This window comes from Salmo salar, chromosome 12, assembly GCF_965601325.2.
Source record: "Salmo salar chromosome 12, fSalSal1, whole genome shotgun sequence".
NCBI lineage: Eukaryota > Metazoa > Chordata > Actinopteri > Salmoniformes > Salmonidae > Salmo > Salmo salar.
The window spans coordinates 105,603,015-105,623,426 of record NC_138302.1 but is presented as its reverse complement, the minus strand read 5'-3'; the positions used below and the strand labels follow the sequence as shown (position 1 = coordinate 105,623,426).

The window sequence follows — 20,412 nt, the reverse complement described above, 5'->3', positions numbered from 1 at the left end:
AGGTTGAATGGGGAGTGTTGCTGGACAGATATTTCCAGATCTCTCCAGAGATGTTCGATCGGGTTTAAGTCCGGGCTCTGGCTGGGTTACTCAAAGATATGTGTGCTTCCTGTTGGAAGGTGAACCTTCTCCCCAGTCTGAGATCCTGAGTGCTCTGGAGCAGGTTTTCATCAAGGATCTCTCTGTACTTTGCTCCGTTCATCTTTACCTCAATCCATTTTTTTCCTTCTAATCTTTACAGGAAAATGCCATGGGCACTATCTGATGTGTGGAGACATTTCACTGCAGCTAATGTAGAAGGAAAAGCTCTGTACATTTGCAAATACTGTGCCAAATCATATGTGAAGAATGCAACAAAGATGCAGAATCATCTGGCCAAGTGCATAAAGTTCCCTCAGCGCTCACAACAAGCAACCTCTGACTAAAGTCCCTCTACTTCTATTGGAGGTGAAAATGATGAATCAGACACCTTATCGATAGCAACAGCTAACGGTCCTCCTGGAATCAGAAGTTTATTTTGACTCAATGGAGGAACGTAGTCAGAGAAATGCTGATGAATGTCTCGCGCGAGCTGTGTTTGCAACTGGTTCACCTCTGGTGCTCACAGGCAATGTGTATTGGAAGAGGCTTCTGAATGTTTTTCACCCAGCATACACCCCTCCAACCAGACATGCTTTATTTACTAATTTGCTGGATGCAGAGTTCAACAGAGTTCAAGTGAAGGTCAAGCAAATCATAGAGAAAGCAGACTGCATTGCAGTCATCTCTGATGGGTGGTTGAATGTTCGTGGACAAGTGTCGTGTCTTTGGCATCATTAAACTGAAGACATGTTTATCAAATAACTCTCTGTAATTATTATTACGCGATTAAACTGATTAATCGTGTAACTGTAATTAACTAGGAGGTCGGGGCACCAAGGAAAATATTCAGATTACAAAGTTATAATTTTCCTAATATAACTTTCAGATATTATAATATCTGATCGATTAGTCTCCTGATTAATGCCGTATTATTTACCTCACGTCAGTCTCATTCCAAACGTCGTAAATTGTTGGTTATCTGCACGAACCCAGTCTTCACTATGAGTCATCCATACATCAATTGTCTTAAAATCATTTATTTACTAACTAAATAATTCACAGAAATGCATAGCAAACAGATATGGTTACAAGGAAATGATAGGAGAATGTGCCCTAGTGGGCTGAACCGGCATGGCGGCGTGTTAGACAAAAGGGGAGTGGTGGTCAGCTGAGAAGACACTACAGAGTTGATAAATATTAACAATTGAAATGCTAATCCTTTGCCCATGAACGCTCACTCATTCGGGAACAATGAGCAATCAATATATATTTACGCTCAGTGTGTCGTCGGGATCTTTGTTGAAAAGTTCGGTTCTGTTCGAGAGTTTTGTCCTCGCGTTCTCTCTCTCTCTCTCTCTCTCTCGGTTAGAATGGATATTTCAAAGTGACATTCATTAATGTCGTTATAGAACGGATGTTTCGTCGGTCTTCGCGTTCAATGATACCGAATTCCTAGCTGCAGACTAGTAATTAATATCAAAGACTTGTTATTATTCTGTCGGTATCAATAGTCTAAGAGTTTAACCACGTGGTATGGTTACAGTTCAGAACGAGGAATGCGTGGTCAAACCTTCAGCCAACTCTAATGGAGGTCAGCTCGGTCTGGTGATAGAAAATCTGGGTGGGGGTTATATTCGGAACATAGAAAAGGCTGTCTCATGATGCCAGGTCCTGTCTGTGTCCCTGGGGGCATGCCAAGGACGTAGTTAAGACTCCAAAGGGAATTTGAGTTTCCTTCACTAAACAGTCCAAAATCACATTACACAATATCACAAACAGTTCCATCCTTATTCATTAATTTTATACAACCATTAGATATAAGTCTCACAACTGAGGCTATTATATAAACAGAGCCATGGTAATGTGCCCTTATTGTCTCTCATGAGTTTCACAAAATTGTACCAAACGGACCAGTTCGTAGCTGGATTCTTCACCGATCTTTTATACCTTCTTACATAAATGACATAAATGTCATTCGGTTCGCCAGTCCTGTGAGGTGGAAGAATTCCTTTGACTCTCTATGAAAACACTGTCTTTATATTGTGGCCATGAGGCGGGACATTTTCTTATGAATTTACGACCCTCTCACAGGGCCTGGGTAGGGGGAGGTAGGGGGATGGTACATAGAAAACCCAAAGAGGGCAACGTCATGACACAAGGAACTAACTACATCATCTCCACCCCTCAACCAGTATTCTACAAGAGCACAGACACAAGGGACAACAGACACACCGGTCTCTACATTGCAGATGAGCTGAAGGCAGTCATCAATGACCTTGGACCACAGAAGGTATTTGCACTGGTGACAGACAATGCTGCGAACATGAAGGCTGCTTGGTCTAAAGTGGAGGAGTCCTTCCCTCACATCACACCCATTGGCTGTGCTGCTCATGCATTGAATCTGCTCCTTAAGGACATCATGGCACGGAAAACAATGGATACAGTCTACAAGAGAGCCAAGGAAATGGTTAGGTATGTGAAGGGTCATCAAGTTATAGCAGCAAACTACCTCACCAAGCAAAGTGAGAAGAATAAGAGCACCACATTGAAGCTGCCCAGCAGCACCCGTTGGGGTGGTGTTGTCATCATGTTTGACAGTCTCCTGGAGGGGAAGGAGTCTCTCCAAGAAATGGCCATATCACAGTCTGCCGATATGGACAGCCCCATCAAGAGGATCCTCCTGGATGATGTATTTTGGGAGAGAGTGGTAAGCAGCCTGAAACTCCTGAAACCTATAGCAGTAGCCATTGCACGGATTGAGGGAGACAATGCCATCCTGTCTGATGTTCAGACTCTGCTTGCAGATGTAAGAGAAGAAATCCGTACTGCCCTGCCCACTTCACTGTTGCTCCAAGCAAAGGAAACTGCAGATCTGAATACATCAAAAAGGGTGAAGACTTCTGCCTGAAGCCCATACACGCCGCAGCGTACATGTTGGACCTCAAGTAAGCTGGCAAGAGCATCCTGTCTGGTGCAGAGATCAACAAGGCCTATGGTGTCATCACTACTGTGTCTCGCCACCTTGGCCTGGATGAGGGCAAGGTTCTTGGCAGTCTGGTGAAAGTGCACTTCCAAGCAAGGGCTTTGGGATGGAGATGCAATATGGCAGTCGTGCCAACATATCTCATCAGCCACCTGGTGGAAGGGACTTTGTGGATCTGAGGCTCTTTCTCCTGTTGCCTCCATCATCCTCCAAATCCCGTCAACATCAGCCGCCTCTGAGCGCAACTGGTCCTTGTTTGGGAACACACACACACCAAAGCACGCAACAGGCTGACCAATACAAGGGGTGAAAAATTGGTGGCCATCCGGGCAAATTTGAGGCTTTTTGAGCCTGACAACGAGCCATCCTCAACAAGGTTGGAAAGTGACAGTGAAGATGAGGCCTCAGAGTCTGATGTTCAAGAGGTGGACATTGAGGAGGTCCAGGGAGAAGACATGGAAGCCTGAGAGGAAGACAACCAAAGCTTTAGTTTCTAGACTATCATTTTATGTTGAAAACGTTTTTGGGAGATGTGATGGATCATTGGGGATCATTCAATATTCCCTTTCTTTTGTTGTTCAGTGAAATCATCCCATGTGAAGAGTCAACTCATTTAATTAAAGTTCAATTCATAAATAAATTGGGTTTTTTTTCTATTGGAAGGATTTAATCATTTGCAATTATGTCTACTTATGATAAGGTAAATGGTTTATGTTTCTGTCTCCATATGATATGGTAAATATATCCAATGCAAAAAACATCTACAATAAAATGGTATTAATAGTAATTTGCATATTTTCCCTGTTAATTCCCATATATTTCTGTTAATTCCCATATATTCCCGTTAATTCCCACGGAAAGTGTCCACCTCTGAATATTCCCCAAAATGTGCAACCCTACCCATCGCTGAAGCGTTCTTAATGACGTGTGGAAGAACTGGCCCTCACTCACCACTTAAAAGGCTTTACAATTTAAAGGTAAACAAAAGCACTGAGGTAAAAATGGTTTCAAAGTAGTAGATTTATTTTAAAACTGCAGTTAAAATCATGAATAAATACCAAAACATTGCCAGCTAAAACACTTCAAAGTTGTTTTAAAAAAAATAAATACATTCTACCTCACAAACATTTAGGCACAACTATTTAAAATGCCAGGGGAGCTAATTATTAGTCAAAAACATAGACCATGAAGAGGTGGCAGTTATTGATTCTTCTACAAAACAAAATACGCTTTCAACATTATCCAATTAATAAATTATGGTGCAAAATTCCACTTTATTACAAAGACAGATTTAATTCAAATCAGTAGTGACATTGGTAATAAAAATAGGATATATTTTTAAAATGCCACAATATGTTGTAAACACGGTCATTCGTAATAATCATTATTACAGGCCAGTATATGATTCCTTACCACATCGTGGTTAGAATAACATCACATCATGATAATGCTAATATCCAAACTACACTAAACAAAAATATAAAACGCAACATGTAAAGTGTTGGTCCCATGTTTCATGAGCTGAAATAAAAAGATCGCAGAAATGTTCCGTACTCACAGAAAGCTTATTTCGCTCAAATGTTGCTTACCCCTTGGCCAAGATAATCCATCCACCTGACAGGTGTGGCATATCAAGAATCTGATTAAAAAAAGCATGATTATTACACAGGTGCACCTTGTGCTGGGGGACAATAAAAGGCCACTCAAAGATGTGCAATTTTGTCATTTTGATCAATGGCAATTTTATACCGTGACGAGATCCTGACGCCCATAGTCATGCTATTAATCCGCCACCATCACCTCATGGTTCAGCATGATAATGCACGGCCCCATGTCTCAAGGATCTGGACACAATTCCTGGAAATGGCCCAGTTCTTTCCATGGCCTGCATATTCACTCAGGATGTTTGGGATGCTCTGATTCGACGTGTACGACGGGCGTGTTCCAGTTCCAGCCAATATCCAGCAACTTCACGCAGCCATTGAAGAGGAAGTGGGGAAACATTCAACAGGCCACAAATCAACAGCCTGATCAACTCTATGCGAAGGAGATGTGCTTGAGGCAAATGGTGGTTTTCTGATCCACGCTCCTACCTTTTTTTTTTTAAAGGTATCTGTGACCAACAGATGCATATCTGTATTCCCAGTCATGTGAAAATCCATAGATTAGGGCCGAATGAATTTATTTAAATTGACTGATTTCCTTTATGTGAACTGTAACTCAAGTCAAATCTTTTGAATATTGTTACATGCTGCATTTATTTATATTTTAGTTCAATGTACTCGATTATCTGAAGAAGGACTTCCAGAAAGTGTTAATCATGAGAATCGATACAAAATGATACTTTACAGCAGAATGTTTTAGTCAATATGACTGATTAATAAACATGATGCTGATGATGAATGTGGTTCAGGACTTTAGTGAGAAGTTCCTGTGTGGCGTAGTTGGTAGAGCATGGCGCTTATTAGGTCATGAACACGGGTTGACTTCCCACTGGGCCCGTGCATACTAAAATGTATAAAGGCAGTACTGTACTGAACACGAATTAGGATAAGAAAATCATCTCTTAATAAATGGTATATATTATAATTATTAGGTCTTCAGGACTTTAGAGAGTCGGTCTTCGAGAACGACTAAAGAGTAAGATTAAACACTAACGGGAGGACTTCTATTGAATGTTTGAAAAAAGGTTCCTTTAGTCTCGCTTCCGCAAAGACACAGATTCCTTCCTGGACTGAACATGCAGTTTAGAGGTTTAGGGTTGGAGGTTATTAGAGGTTTGAGGTTATCTACAGCACTCTGGGTAATTCTGGTTGGTCCATGCTCAGGGTCAGTGTGTCCTGGTTGGCTGAGGTAGTGGTTAGGGGTCAGTGTTTGGGTCTCTGAGAGACCAGGTACTCCTCAATGTAGTTGAAGAGCAGGTCCAGCTCTCCCATTGCCTTATAAAGGCCCTTATCCTGCATCTAGACACACAGGAAGCACACACTCAGGTTAGAGGAAGCACACCTTGTGAGGACACAGAATTCATGTTCCATTCAAAATCCTATTTTCCCTAACCCCTAACCCTAACCCATACTCTTACCCTAACCCTAACTTTAACCCAAAAACCTAACCTTAACACTAAACCTAATTCTAGTTCCTAACCCTAAAACTAACCCTAGCTCCTAACCAACCCTAAACCTTAACACTAATTCTAATCTTAAACCTAAACCCCCAAGAAACAGCATTTGACCTTGTGGGGACCAACAGAATGTTCCCAGTTGGTCAAGTCTCTGTTCTTTTACTATTCTTATGGGGATTTCTGGTCCAGTACACACACACCCACACACACACACACACACACACACTCTATTAGGATCCCCATTAGCTAACGCCGTAACGCTAGCTAATCTTCCCGGGGTCCAACACCAATTAACAAGACATTACAAACAACCACAAATCAAGATTTCACAAACATTCAACAAGTAGACAATACAGACGATTAAAACACCTGACAGGAAACACATTTAACATTCAGTTGATGCTTTCTACTTCCTGTCCAGTCATATGGTCTATCACATTAGATGTTGTTTCTATTTCCTGTCCAGTCATATGGTCTATCACATTAGATGTTCTTTCTATTTCCTGTCCAGTCATATGGTCTATCGCATTAGATGTTCTTTCTATTTCCTGTCCAGTCATATGGTCTATCACATTAGATGTTCTTTCTATTTCCTGTCCAGTCATATGGTCTATCACATTAGATGTTCTTTCTATTTCCTGTCCAGTCATATGGTCTATCACATTAGATGTTGTTTCTATTTCCTGTCCAGTCATATGGTCTATCACATTAGATGTTCTTTCTATTTCCTGTCCAGTCATATGGTCTATCACATTAGATGTTCTTTCTATTTCCTGTCCAGTCATATGGTCTATCACATTAGATGTTGTTTCTATTTCCTGTCCAGTCATATGGTCTATCACATTAGATGTTGTTTCTATTTCCTGTCCAGTCATATGGTCTATCACATTAGATGTTCTTTCTATTTCCTGTCCAGTCATATGGTCTATCACATTAGATGTTGTTTCTATTTCCTGTCCAGTCATATGGTCTATCACATTAGATGTTGTTTCTATTTCCTGTCCAGTCATATGGTCTATCACATTAGATGTTCTTTCTATTTCCTGTCCAGTCATATGGTCTATCACATTAGATGTTGTTTCTATTTCCTGTCCAGTCATATGGTCTATCGCATTAGATGTTGTTTCTATTTCCTGTCCAGTCATATGGTCTATCACATTAGATGTTGTTTCTATTTCCTGTCCAGTCATATGGTCTATCACATTAGATGTTGTTTCTATTTCCTGTCCAGTCATATGGTCTATCACATTAGATGTTGTTTCTATTTCCTGTCCAGTCATATGGTCTATCACATTAGATGTTATTTTATTTTTTTCTTGAAGGTTGATTTACTTTTTGCCTGAGAAATATGGATTGGTAAAGAATTCTAAGACAACCCAAGCCAAGGACAAATCACCTTAATACACAGTTTTATATAGAGACATAGCTGATTTCTGCCCTGAATTTGCCTGTCTGGTTTGGTGGTTATGCGTGTTGCTAGTATGTACTGGCCTGAAAAATACTGTTATATTTATATATAACATTCCTAAAGAAAATCAGAAGACAAGATAGTAATTTGTTTTCAATGTGAAGCCATGAGAGATTCTGAGGCATTTGGATAATATTAATACGGCTAGAGCGTATTAATATTATATTATTATGAATTCATTAATATTAATATTATTATGAAGAGCTAATCTGACAGCCCTGTTCTGAGCAATGAAGAGCTAATCTGACAGCCCTGTTCTGAGCAATGAAGAGCTAATCTGGCAGCCCTGTTCTGAGCAATGAAGAGCTAATCTGGCAGCCCTGTTCTGAGCAATGAAGAGATAATCTGACAGCCCTGTTCTGAGCAATGAAGAGCTAATCTGGCAGCCCTGTTCTGAGCAATGAAGAGATAATCTGACAGCCCTGTTCTGAGCAATGAAGAGCTAATCTGACAGCCCTGTTCTGAGCAATGAAGAGCTAATCTGACAGCCCTGTTTTGAGCCATTTGGAGCTTTTTTATATCTTTCTTTGCTGCAGATGACCATATAACTGGACAGGACCAGGGATTGACCATACAACTGGACAGTACTCTAAGTGTGACAGGACCAGGGATTGACCATATAACTGGACAGTACTCTAAGTGTGACAGGACCAGGGATTGAACATATAACCAGACAGTACTCTAAGTGTGATTGGACCAGGGATTGACCATATAACTGGACAGTACTCTAAGTGTGACAGGACCAGGGATTGACCATATAACTGGACAGTACTCTAAGTGTGATTGGACCAGGGATTGACCATATAACTGGACAGTACTCTAAGTGTGATTGGACCAGGGAGTGACCATATAACTGGACAGTACTCTAAGTGTGATTGGACCAGGGATTGACCATATAACTGGACAGTACTCTAAGTGTGATTGGACCAGGGAGTGACCATATAACTGGACAGGACCAGGGATTGACCATATAACTGGACAGTACTCTAAGTGTAACAGGACCAGGGATTGACCATATAACTGGACAGTACTCTAAGTGTGATTGGACCAGGGAGTGACCATATAACTGGACAGTACTCTAAGTGTAACAGGACCAGGGATTGACCATATAACTGGACAGTACTCTAAGTGTGATTGGACCAGGGATTGACCATATAACTGGACAGTACTCTAAGTGTGATTGGACCAGGGAGTGACCATATAACTGGACAGTACTCTAAGTGTAACAGGACCAGGGATTGACCATATAACTGGACAGTACTCTAAGTGTGATAGGACCAGGGATTGACCATATAACTGGACAGTACTCTAAGTGTGATTGGACCAGGGATTGACCATATAACTGGACAGTACTCTAAGTGTGATTGGACCAGGGATTGAATCACCTGATTCAGTGTGATAGATGTTACATACTCTGAACATGTTCTTGTAACAGTAATTCCCTCACCCATCTTAATAACAATATTATCTATGTGTTCTGACCATGATGAAGCTGCTTCCAACATGATGCCTAGTAGTTTCATTTTTTTCACTTCCTCTACATGCATTCTATTCATCTACACATTCAATTGGGGATCATCAGCAAGCACATATCTTCAACCAAATACAATACATTTAGTTTTAGAAATGTTCAACACCAATTAGTTCATATCAACCCAGTCAGACACCATTCTTAGTTCACCTCTCAGTACATCTGTTAGCTCATTACATTGTGATGCTGCGCTATACATTGTAGGGTCATCAGCATACATGACCACTCTTGCTTTGTTCATTACTGAAGGTAAATCATTAGTAAAGACAGAGTAGAGAAGTGGTCCTAGGCAGCTTCCTTGAGGAACACCTCAGTGTATATCTTTACTGTTTGAAAAACTACCATTACAAAACACTTTTGGCCTTCTCCTGGATAGATAGCTTTCCATCCAGGATAGAGCTGCAGACTTCAAACCATAACATTTGAGTTTACCTAGTAACAGTTCGTGGTCAATTACATCAAAAGCAGCACTGAAATCCAGCAACACTGCACCAACTAACTTCCTGTCATCCATACTCTTTAACCAATCATCTGTCATATGTGCTAAGGCCGTACTCATAGAATGCCCTTCTTTGTATGCATACTGGAAACCCGTTATCAGACCATTACATGAGAAATAATACTTGATTCATACAGATACAATTTTTTCCAATAATTTACCTAACACAGCCAGCAAGTTTATATGATGATTATGAGGACCAGTGAATGCAGATTTTTTTTTATCCTTAGGTAGTGGAATAACCTTTGACTCTTTCCAGACTTCTGGGCACACCCCGTACATCAAGCACTTATTAAACATATGAGAGATTGGTGTAGATATTTGGTTAGCTGTAACTCTAAGTAATTTGTCGTCTAGATTATCTGTACCAGGCGACTTGTCATCCGAAAGAGACAACAGCATCCTTTCTACCTTTTCTCTTTCTACTTGATGACATTTGAACCTGCATTGCCTCTCCTTCATGATACAATCTTTTATAAGGGTGTATGACATGGAGCCATCGGTTGGAATCATAGCATTCCTCAACTTGTCCACTTTGCCTGTAAAATATTGATTCAAGTAGTTTGCGATGTCGTGTGGTTTTGTCAATAAATATACCCTCTGACATGTTCTGGTCATCCTAACCATGTTTAAGGATTATTTAAGATCTACTACACAATTAATGTATTTATAATGGTCATAATATTTGTGTTTTTTTAAATGCTAGTGCAGAATATTTATTATAAAACATTGTTCTAGTGTCACTGTATCAGTGGAAGTTACAGTGGCACGAGGTTACAGTGGCACGAGGTTACAGTGGCACGAGGTTACAGTGGCACGATGTTACAGTGGCACGAAGTTACAGTGGCACGAAGTTACAGTGTCACTGTATCAGTGGAGGTTACAGTGGCACGAGGTTACAGTGGCACGAGGTTACAGTGGCACGAAGTTACAGTGGCACGAAGTTACAGTGTCACTGTATCAGTGGAGGTTACAGTGGCACGAGGTTACAGTGGCACGAGGTTACAGTGGCACGAGGTTACAGTGTTGCTGTATCAGTGGAGGTTACAGTGGCACGAGGTTACAGTGGCACGAGGTTACAGTGGCACGAGGTTACAGTGTCACTGTATCAGTGGAGGTTACAGTGGCACGAGGTTACAGTGGCACGAGGTTACAGTGGCACAAGGTTACAGTGGCACGAGGTTACAGTGGCACGAAGTTACAGTGTCACTGTATCAGTGGAGGTTACAGTGGCACGAGGTTACAGTGGCACGAGGTTACAGTGGCACGAGGTTACAGTGTCACTGTATCAGTGGAGGTTACAGTGGCACGAGGTTACAGTGGCACGAGGTTACAGTGGCACGAGGTTACAGTGGCACGAAGTTACAGTGGCACGAGGTTACAGTGGCACGAAGTTACAGTGACCATAACTTGGTTGCACTCACTAGGAAAACTACAATACCCAAGGCTGGCCCTAAGGTAATCTACTGCAGGTAGGACTCACTTGTGGATGAGATTACAAATGTGCAATGGTTAGAAGTGTGTAGTAAGGATGATCCTGAAATGTCACTAAATTTGTTTATGAAATGATTTATGAGTAGAGCTGATAAGCACGCCCCTTTAAGAAAATGCACTGTGAGGTCAAACGGTGCCCCATGGATTGATGACGAGCTGAGAAATTCCATGATTCAACTTTATGATGCCCAAAAAAGTAACAGATAAATCTGGAACTCTGATAAGCAAAGTTACTGTAAATGAAGAACATGTCCGCCTCTTTTGTTGAATCAGAGGGTATATTTATTACAAAACCACTCGACATCGCAAACGACTTTAATGAATATTTTATGTACACACACAGATACACACACACACACACACACACACACACACACACACACACACACACACACACACACACACACACACACACACACACACACACTGAACACACACACACACACACACACACACACACACACACACACACACACACACACACACACACACACACACACACACACACTCAGAGCCTGCAGGGGACTCACCTTTTTATATGAGGAGATGAAGTTGTTGATGTCAAACGGTTTCTTACAGGAGAAGTAGTTCCTCTGTGGGGAGAGGAAGAGATCAGATCTAGTGACAGCAATCCCCACGCTGCAATATTGTTGGGAGGCTTCAGGCTACTACAGTAGTACACTGGAAACAGACAGACAGACAGACAGACAGACAGACAGACAGACAGACAGACAGACAGACAGACAGACAGACAGACAGACAGACAGACAGACAGACAGACAGACAGACAGACAGACAGACAGACAGACAGACAGACAGACTCTCTCTCTAGCGTGAGGTTGTTCGATGCTGTGTAAGTTAGGAAGTAACCGTGTCAGTGTTGTGTGTTTGGGGTTAGACCGCCAGCTGGTCCCTAACTCTGTCCAGCTAGGGGGATAGAACCTGATGAAGCATTAATGATATGACACACATCCATGGAATATATAGGACCAGATTATATAGGACCAGACTATATAGGACCAGATTATATAGGACTATATAGGACCAGACTATATAGGACCAGACTATATAGGACCAGACTATATAGGACCAGATTATATAGGACCAGACTATATAGGACCAGATTATATAGGACTATATAGGACCAGACTATATAGGACCAGACTATACAGGACCAGTTTATATAGGACCAGATTATACAGGACCAGACTATATAGGACCAGACTACATAGGACCAGACTATATAGGACCAGTTTATACAGGACCAGACTATACAGGACCAGACTATACAGGACCAGACTATACAGGACAGTTTATAGGACCAGACTATATAGGACCAGACTATACAGGACCAGACTATACAGGACCAGACTATACAGGACCAGACTATATAGGACCAGACTAGGACCAGGACTATACAGGACCAGACTATACAGGACCAGACTATATAGGACCAGACTATATAGGACTATATAGGACCAGACTATACAGGACTATATAGGACCAGACTATATAGGACCAGACTATACAGGACCAGATTATACAGGACCAGATTATATAGGACCAGATTATACAGGACAAGACTATACAGGACCAGACTATATAGGACCAGACTATACAGGACCAGATTATACAGGACCAGATTATATAGGACCAGATTATACAGGACCAGATTATACAGGACCAGACTATATAGGACCAGACTATATAGGACCAGACTATACAGGACCAGACTATACAGGACCAGACTATATAGGACTATATAGGACCAGACTATATAGGACCAGACTATATAGGACCAGACTATATAGGACCAGACTATATAGGACTATATAGGATCAGATTATATAGGACCAGACTATACAGGACCAGACTATACAGGACTATACAGGTCCAGACTATATTGGACCACTCTATATAGGACCAGACTATATAGGACTATATACGACCAGACTATATAGGACCAGACTATATAGGACTATATAGGACCAGAGTATATAGGACCAGACTATATAGGACCATATAGGAATATATAGGACCAGACTATATAGGACTAAATAGGACCAGACTATACAGGACCAGACTATACAGGACCAGACTATACAGGACCAGACTATATAGGACTATATAGGACCAGACTATACAGGACCAGACTATATAGGACTATATAGGACCAGACTATACAGGACCAGACTATATAGGACTATATAGGACCAGACTATATAGGACTATACAGGACCAGACTATATAGGACCATATAGGAATATATAGGACCAGACTATATAGGACTATATAGGACCAGACTATATAGGACTATATAGGACCAGACTATACAGGACCAGACTATACAGGACCAGACTATATAGGACTATATAGGACCAGACTATACAGGACTATATAGGACCAGACTATACAGGACCAGATTATACAGGACCAGACTATATAGGACCAGACTATACAGGACCAGACTATACAGGACCAGACTATATAGGACCAGACTATACAGGACCAGACTATACAGGACTATATAGGACTATATAGGACCAGACTATATAGTACCAGACTATACAGGACCAGATTATAGAGGACCAGACTATACAGGACCAGACTATATAGGACCAGGCTATATAGGACCAGACTATACAGGACCAGACTATATAGGACCAGACTATATAGGACCAGACGATACAGGACTATATTGGACCAGACTATATTGGACCAGACTATATAAGACTATATAGGACCAGACTATACAGGACCAGACTATATAGGACCAGACTATATAGGACCAGACTATACAGGACTATATAGGACCAGACAATATTGGACCAGACTATACAGGACTATATAGGACCAGACTATACAGGACCAGACTATACAGGACCAGACTATACAGGACTATATAGGACCAGACTATACAGGACTATATAGGACCAGACTATATAGGACCAGACTATACAGGCTATATAGGACCAGACTATATAGGACCAGACTATATAGGACTATATAGGACCAGACTATATAGGACCAGACTATATAGGACTATATAGGAACAGACTATATAGGACCAGACTATATAGGACCAGACTATATAGGACTATATAGGACCAGACTATATAGGACCAGACTATATAGAACTATATAGGACCAGACTATACAGGACTATATAGGACCAGACTATACAGGACCAGACTATATAGGACTATATAGGACTATATAGGACCAGACTATATAGGACCAGACTATATAGGACCAGACTATATAGGACTATATAGGACCAGACTATATAGGACTATATAGGACCAGACTATATAGGACTATACAGGACCAGACTATATAGGACTATATAGGACCAGACTATATAGGACTATACAGGACCAGACTATATAGGACCAGACTATATAGGACCAGACTATATAGGACCAGACTATACAGGACCAGACTATATAGGGCCAGACTATATAGGACTATATAGGACCAGACTATATAGGACTATATAGGACCAGACTATATAGGACTATATAGGACCAGACTATATAGGACTATATAGGACCGGACTATATAGGACTATATAGGACCAGACTATATAGGACTATATTGGACCAGACTATATAGGACCAGACTATATAGGACCAGACTATATAGGACTATATAGGACCAGACTATACAGGACTATATAGGACCAGACTATACAGGACTATATAGGACCAGACTATACAGGACCAGACTATATAGGACTATATAGGACCAGACTATATAGGACCAGACTATATAGGACCAGACTATATTGGACCAGACTATATAGGACCAGACTATATTGGACCAGACTATACAGGACTATATAGGACCAGACTATATTGGACCAGACTATACAGGACTATATAGGACCAGATTATACAGGACCAGACTATACAGGACTATATAGGACCAGATTATACAGGACCAGATTATATAGGACCAGATTATACAGGACCAGATTATATAGGACTATATAGGACCAGACTATACAGGACCAGACTATATAGGACTATATAGGACCAGACTATATAGGACCAGACTATATAGGACTATATAGGACCAGACTATATAGGACCAGACTATATAGGACTATATAGGACCAGACTATATAGGACCAGACTATATAGGACTATATAGGACCAGACTATATAGGACCAGACTATATAGGACTATATAGGACCAGACTATACAGGACTATATAGGACCAGACTATACAGGACCAGACTATATAGGACTATATAGGACTATATAGGACAAGACTATATAGGACCAGACTATATAGGACTATATAGGACCAGACTATACAGGACTATATAGGACCAGACTATATAGGACCAGACTATACAGGACCAGACTATATAGGACCAGACTATATAGGACCAGACTATATAGGACCAGACTATATAGGACCAGACTATACAGGACCAGACTATATAGGACCAGACTATATAGGACTATATAGGACCAGACTATATAGGACTATATAGGACCAGACTATATAGGACCAGACTATATAGGACTATATAGGACCGGACTATATAGGACTATATAGGACCAGACTATATAGGACTATATAGGACCAGACTATATAGGACCAGACTATATAGGACCAGACTATATAGGACTATATAGGACCAGACTATACAGGACTATATAGGACCAGACTATACAGGACTATATAGGACCAGACTATACAGGACCAGACTATATACGACTATATAGGACCAGACTATACAGGACCAGACTATACAGGACTATATAGGACCAGACTATATAGGACCAGACTATACAGGACCAGACTATATAGGACCAGACTATATAGGACCAGACTATATAGGACCAGACTATATAGGACCAGACTATATAGGACCAGACTATATAGGACTATATAGGACCAGACTATATAGGACTATATAGGACCAGACTATATAGGACCAGACTATATAGGACTATATAGGACCAGACTACTCTAACAGGATATCTGACCAGGCTACTTACGCATTGGACGATCTCCTTCTTCAGCTCGTGGAAGATGTTTCCGATGGAGTCGATGGGAGATTTAAAGTTGTGTGTTCCGTTGTTGTTGTTCATGGCGTTGGGCAACACCGTGTTGAGGTAGAACTTCAGGATGCTGTCCATAGTGTGACACCCCACCGGGCTCTGATGATGAGGAAACAAGGTCATCAACATCACAACTTTGCTAGGTATTTCTGGAGAGAGGAGCAAACACACTCCCTAACTAACCTTAACCCTAACTGAAGATGAGGAATTTATAACTAACTAACCTTAGCTAACCTTAACCCCAACTGAAGATGAACTCACCTTGATGTGGTCTAGGATCCCCTCGTCTGTCAGAGGAGACAGTATGAACTCACCTTGATGTGGTCTAGAATCCCCTCGTCTATCAGAGGAGACAGTATGAACTCACCTTGATGTGGTCTAGAATCACCTCGTCTATCAGAGGAGACAGTATGAACTCACCTTGATGTGGTCTAGAATCCCCTCGTCTATCAGAGGAGACAGTATGAACTCACCTTGATGTGGTCTAGGATCACCTCGTCTATCAGAGGAGACAGTATGAACTCACCTTGATGTGGTCTAGAATCCCCTCGTCTAGAAGAGGAGACAGTATGAACTCACCTTGATGTGGTCTAGGATCACCTCGTCTATCAGAGGAGACAGTATGAACTCACCTTGATGTGGTCTAGGATCCCCTCGTCTATCAGAGGAGACAGTATGAACTCACCTTGATGTGGTCTAGGATCACCTCGTCTATCAGAGGAGACAGTATGAACTCACCTTGATGTGGTCTAGGATCCCCTCGTCTATCAGAGGAGACAGTATGAACTCACCTTGATGTGGTCTAGAATCACCTCGTCTATCAGAGGAGACAGTATGAACTCACCTTGATGTGGTCTAGAATCCCCTCGTCTATCAGAGGAGACAGTATGAACTCACCTTGATGTGGTCTAGAATCCCCTCGTCTATTAGAGGAGACAGTATGAACTCACCTTGATGTGGTCTAGAATCCCCTCGTCTAGAAGAGGAGACAGTATGAACTCACCTTGATGTGGTCTAGAATCCCCTTGTCTAGAAGAGGTGTCTCCAGCTCATCATTAGCCTCCTGCAGACAACAAACAGCCCAGTTTAGTGAAGTCTGTTTTATATCATATCCAATCAAGCAGTGGGTGTAAACGGTACAATAAGGTACTTACTAAAGGGTTGTATATAAAGGGTAGATCAAGCAGTGGGTGTAAACGGTACAATGATATGCTTGGTAAGGGTTATATACAGTGCCTTCGGAAAGTATTGACCCATTTACTTTTTCCTACTTTTGTTAGGTTACAGCCTTGTTCTAAAATTGATTAAATAGTTTTTTTTCCCCCTCATCAATCTACACACAATACCCCATAATGACATCACAATACCCCATAATGACATCACAGTACCCCATAATGACAAAGCGAAAACAGGTTTGGAACCACCAAGACTCTTCCTAGAGCACTCAGGGGAGATGGTCCTTGGTCAGGGAGGTGACCAAGAACCCAATGGTCACTCTGACAGAGCTCCAGGGTTCCTCTGTGGAGATGGGAGAACCTTCCAGAAGGACAACCATTGCTGCAGCACTCCACCAATCAGGCCTTTATGGTAGAGTGACCAGACGGAAGCCACTCATCAGTCAAAGGCACATGACAGCCCGCTTGGAGTTTGCCAAAAGTCACCTAAAGGACTCTCAGACCATGAGAAACAAGATTCTCTGGTCTGATGAAAACAAGATGGAACTGTTTGGCCTGAATGCCAAGCGTCACGTCTGGAGGAAACCTGGCACCATCCCTACGGTGAAGCATGGTGGTGGCAGCATAATGCTGTGGGGATGTTTTTCAGCAGCATGGACTGGGAGACTGGTTAGGATCGAGGGAAGGATGAACGGAGCAAAGTACAGAGAGATCCTTGATGAAAACCTGCTCCAGAGCGCTCAGGACCTCAGACTAGGGCGAAGGTTCACCTTCCAACAGGACAACGACTCTCAGCACACAGCCGAAACAATGCAGGAGTGGAATCGGGACAAGTCTTTGAATGTCCTTGAGTGGCCCAGCCAGAGCCCGGACTTGAGCCAGATCAAACATCTCTGGAGAGACCTGAAAATAGCTGTGCAGCGACGCTCCCCATCCAACCTGACAGAGCTTGAGAGGATCTGCAGAGAAGAATGGGAGAAACTCCCCAAATACAGGTGTTTCAATCTTGTTGTGTCATACTCAAGCCTGGTTAAATAAAGGTTAAATTAAAGAAATATATATATATATATATATATATATATATATATATATATATATATATATATATAAAAATATATATATATTTCAGAATAAGGCCGTAACATAACAAAATGTGTAAAAAGTCAAGGAGTCTGAATACTTTCCTAAAGCACTGTGTAGAGTACTTACATAGTAGTATATTAATTGAAATATATACATATATATATAGAGTCCTTACATAGTAGTATATAAATGTATATATATTAGAGTACTTACATAGTAGTATATTCATATAAATGTATATATAGAGTACTTACATAATACTAATTCATATAATATATAAAAGTACTTACATAGTATATTAATATAAATGTATATATATATATATATATATATATATAGAGTACTTACATGGTAGTATATTAATATAAATGTATATATATTAGAGTACTTACATAGCAGTATATTAATATAAATGTATATATATTAGAGTACTTACATAGTAGTATATTCATATAAATGTATATATAGAGTACTTACATAGTACTAATTCATATAATATATAAATGTGTATATATATATATATATATATATAAGTACTTACATAGCATATCAATATAAATGTATATATATAGAGTACTTACATAGTGGTATATTCATATAAATGTATATATATAGAAAGTACTTTCATAGTAGTATGTTAATATACAAGTATATACATATTAGAGTACTTACATAGTAGTATATTCATATAAATGTGTATATATATATATATGGAGTACTTACGTAGTAATCTCTGATGGTGGAGAAGGCGGTGCGGAGTTCCTTCAGTCTGACGGGGAAGCCCTCTATAAAGGAGCAGCAACGGTCGGAGCACGGTGCACGTCTGCACTGGGCATGCTCACACTGCAGCGCTGCAGCCAGCAGCAGGGATAGGAGGAGAGAGCAGGGAGACATCCTGGAGTCTACTGGTGCTGGAGATACTGATCCTCTGGTCCTGGAGTCTACTGGTGCTGGAGATACTGATCCTCTGGTCCTGGAGTCTACTGGTGCTGGAGATACTGATCCTCTGGTCCTGGAGTCTACTGGTGCTGGAGATACTGATCCTCTGGTCCTGGAGTCTACTGGTGCTGGAGATACTGATCCTCTGGTCCTGGAGTCTACTGGTGCTGGAGATACTGATCCTCTGGTCCTGGAGTCTACTGGTGCTGGAGATACTGATCCTCTGGTCCTGGAGTCTACTGGTGCTGGAGATACTGATCCTCTGGTCTTGACACCGTCTGGTGCTGGAGTCTACTGGTTCTCCTTGTCCTGTAGATGTCCTGTTCAGCAGCAGACAGGAGAGCATGTGTACTGTCTGGCCTCAACCCTTCATCATTTATACCCTGAGAAACTCTATCCTCACCTATTTCCTTTGTGATGTGATCTGGTGATTCGGGGGAAGGGGGAGGGAGTTCCTGACAGAACTAGGGTTAACTCCGTAAACTTGATGTTCATGATGCAACATATTCAGTCATTTACATGTCTGTTGCGTTGGGGAAAGTTCTGACTGTGTAATTTACTTCCTCCTCATTCCAATTCTCTACATCATCTAGACCATAGACAGAAATAGAGAGAAATTCCTGGTATAGACATTTAAATAGATTTGAAAAAAAGGCATGATTCATGTGAAATATCTATTAATATGTTTCATTTGCTTTGTAGATTTATCCCCGTTTCACCCTATCATGATATAATTCTGCTAGTCCAGTGTTTCTCTCAATTATGTACTTACTGGTCTTATTAATTGTGCATCAATTAATTCAAACAGTTTCTTTTGACCCCATATGACAGTGTTTCCTAACTCCAGTCCTGCAGCACCCCACAACAGTGTTATTTGTTTACAAATACTGGCATGCTTAGATGACCTGCTGTAAAATTGGATTAGATTACCTGCTGTAAAATTGGATTAGATTATCTGC

At 41.0% G+C, this 20,412-nt stretch overlaps 1 protein-coding gene across 1 annotated transcript; it reads right to left on the bottom strand.

The window, feature by feature from the left end:
- Positions 1-4,107: 4,107 nt before the first annotated feature.
- Positions 4,108-20,101, bottom strand: LOC106566262 (interleukin-10). Its single transcript, XM_045691997.2, has 5 exons — positions 19,238-20,101; positions 17,260-17,319; positions 16,194-16,355; positions 11,708-11,770; positions 4,108-6,027 (listed from the first exon to the last, which is right to left on the bottom strand). Exons 1-5 carry the CDS (start codon positions 19,406-19,408, stop codon positions 5,932-5,934), a joined length of 552 nt encoding a protein of 183 aa, XP_045547953.1. The 5' UTR covers positions 19,409-20,101; the 3' UTR covers positions 4,108-5,931.
- Positions 20,102-20,412: the final 311 nt, after the last annotated feature.

Coding starts and splice junctions, on each gene's coding strand:
- LOC106566262 (XM_045691997.2), bottom strand. CDS start 19,408: ATGTCTCCCTGCTCTCTCCTCCTATCCCTGCTGCTGGCTGCAGCGCTG. Junction 17,320..19,237: donor CCACCATCAGAGATTACTAC/GTAAGTACTCCA, acceptor TGTTGTCTGCAG/GAGGCTAATGATGAGCTGGA. Junction 16,356..17,259: donor GGATTCTAGACCACATCAAG/GTGAGTTCATAC, acceptor CCTCATCATCAG/AGCCCGGTGGGGTGTCACAC.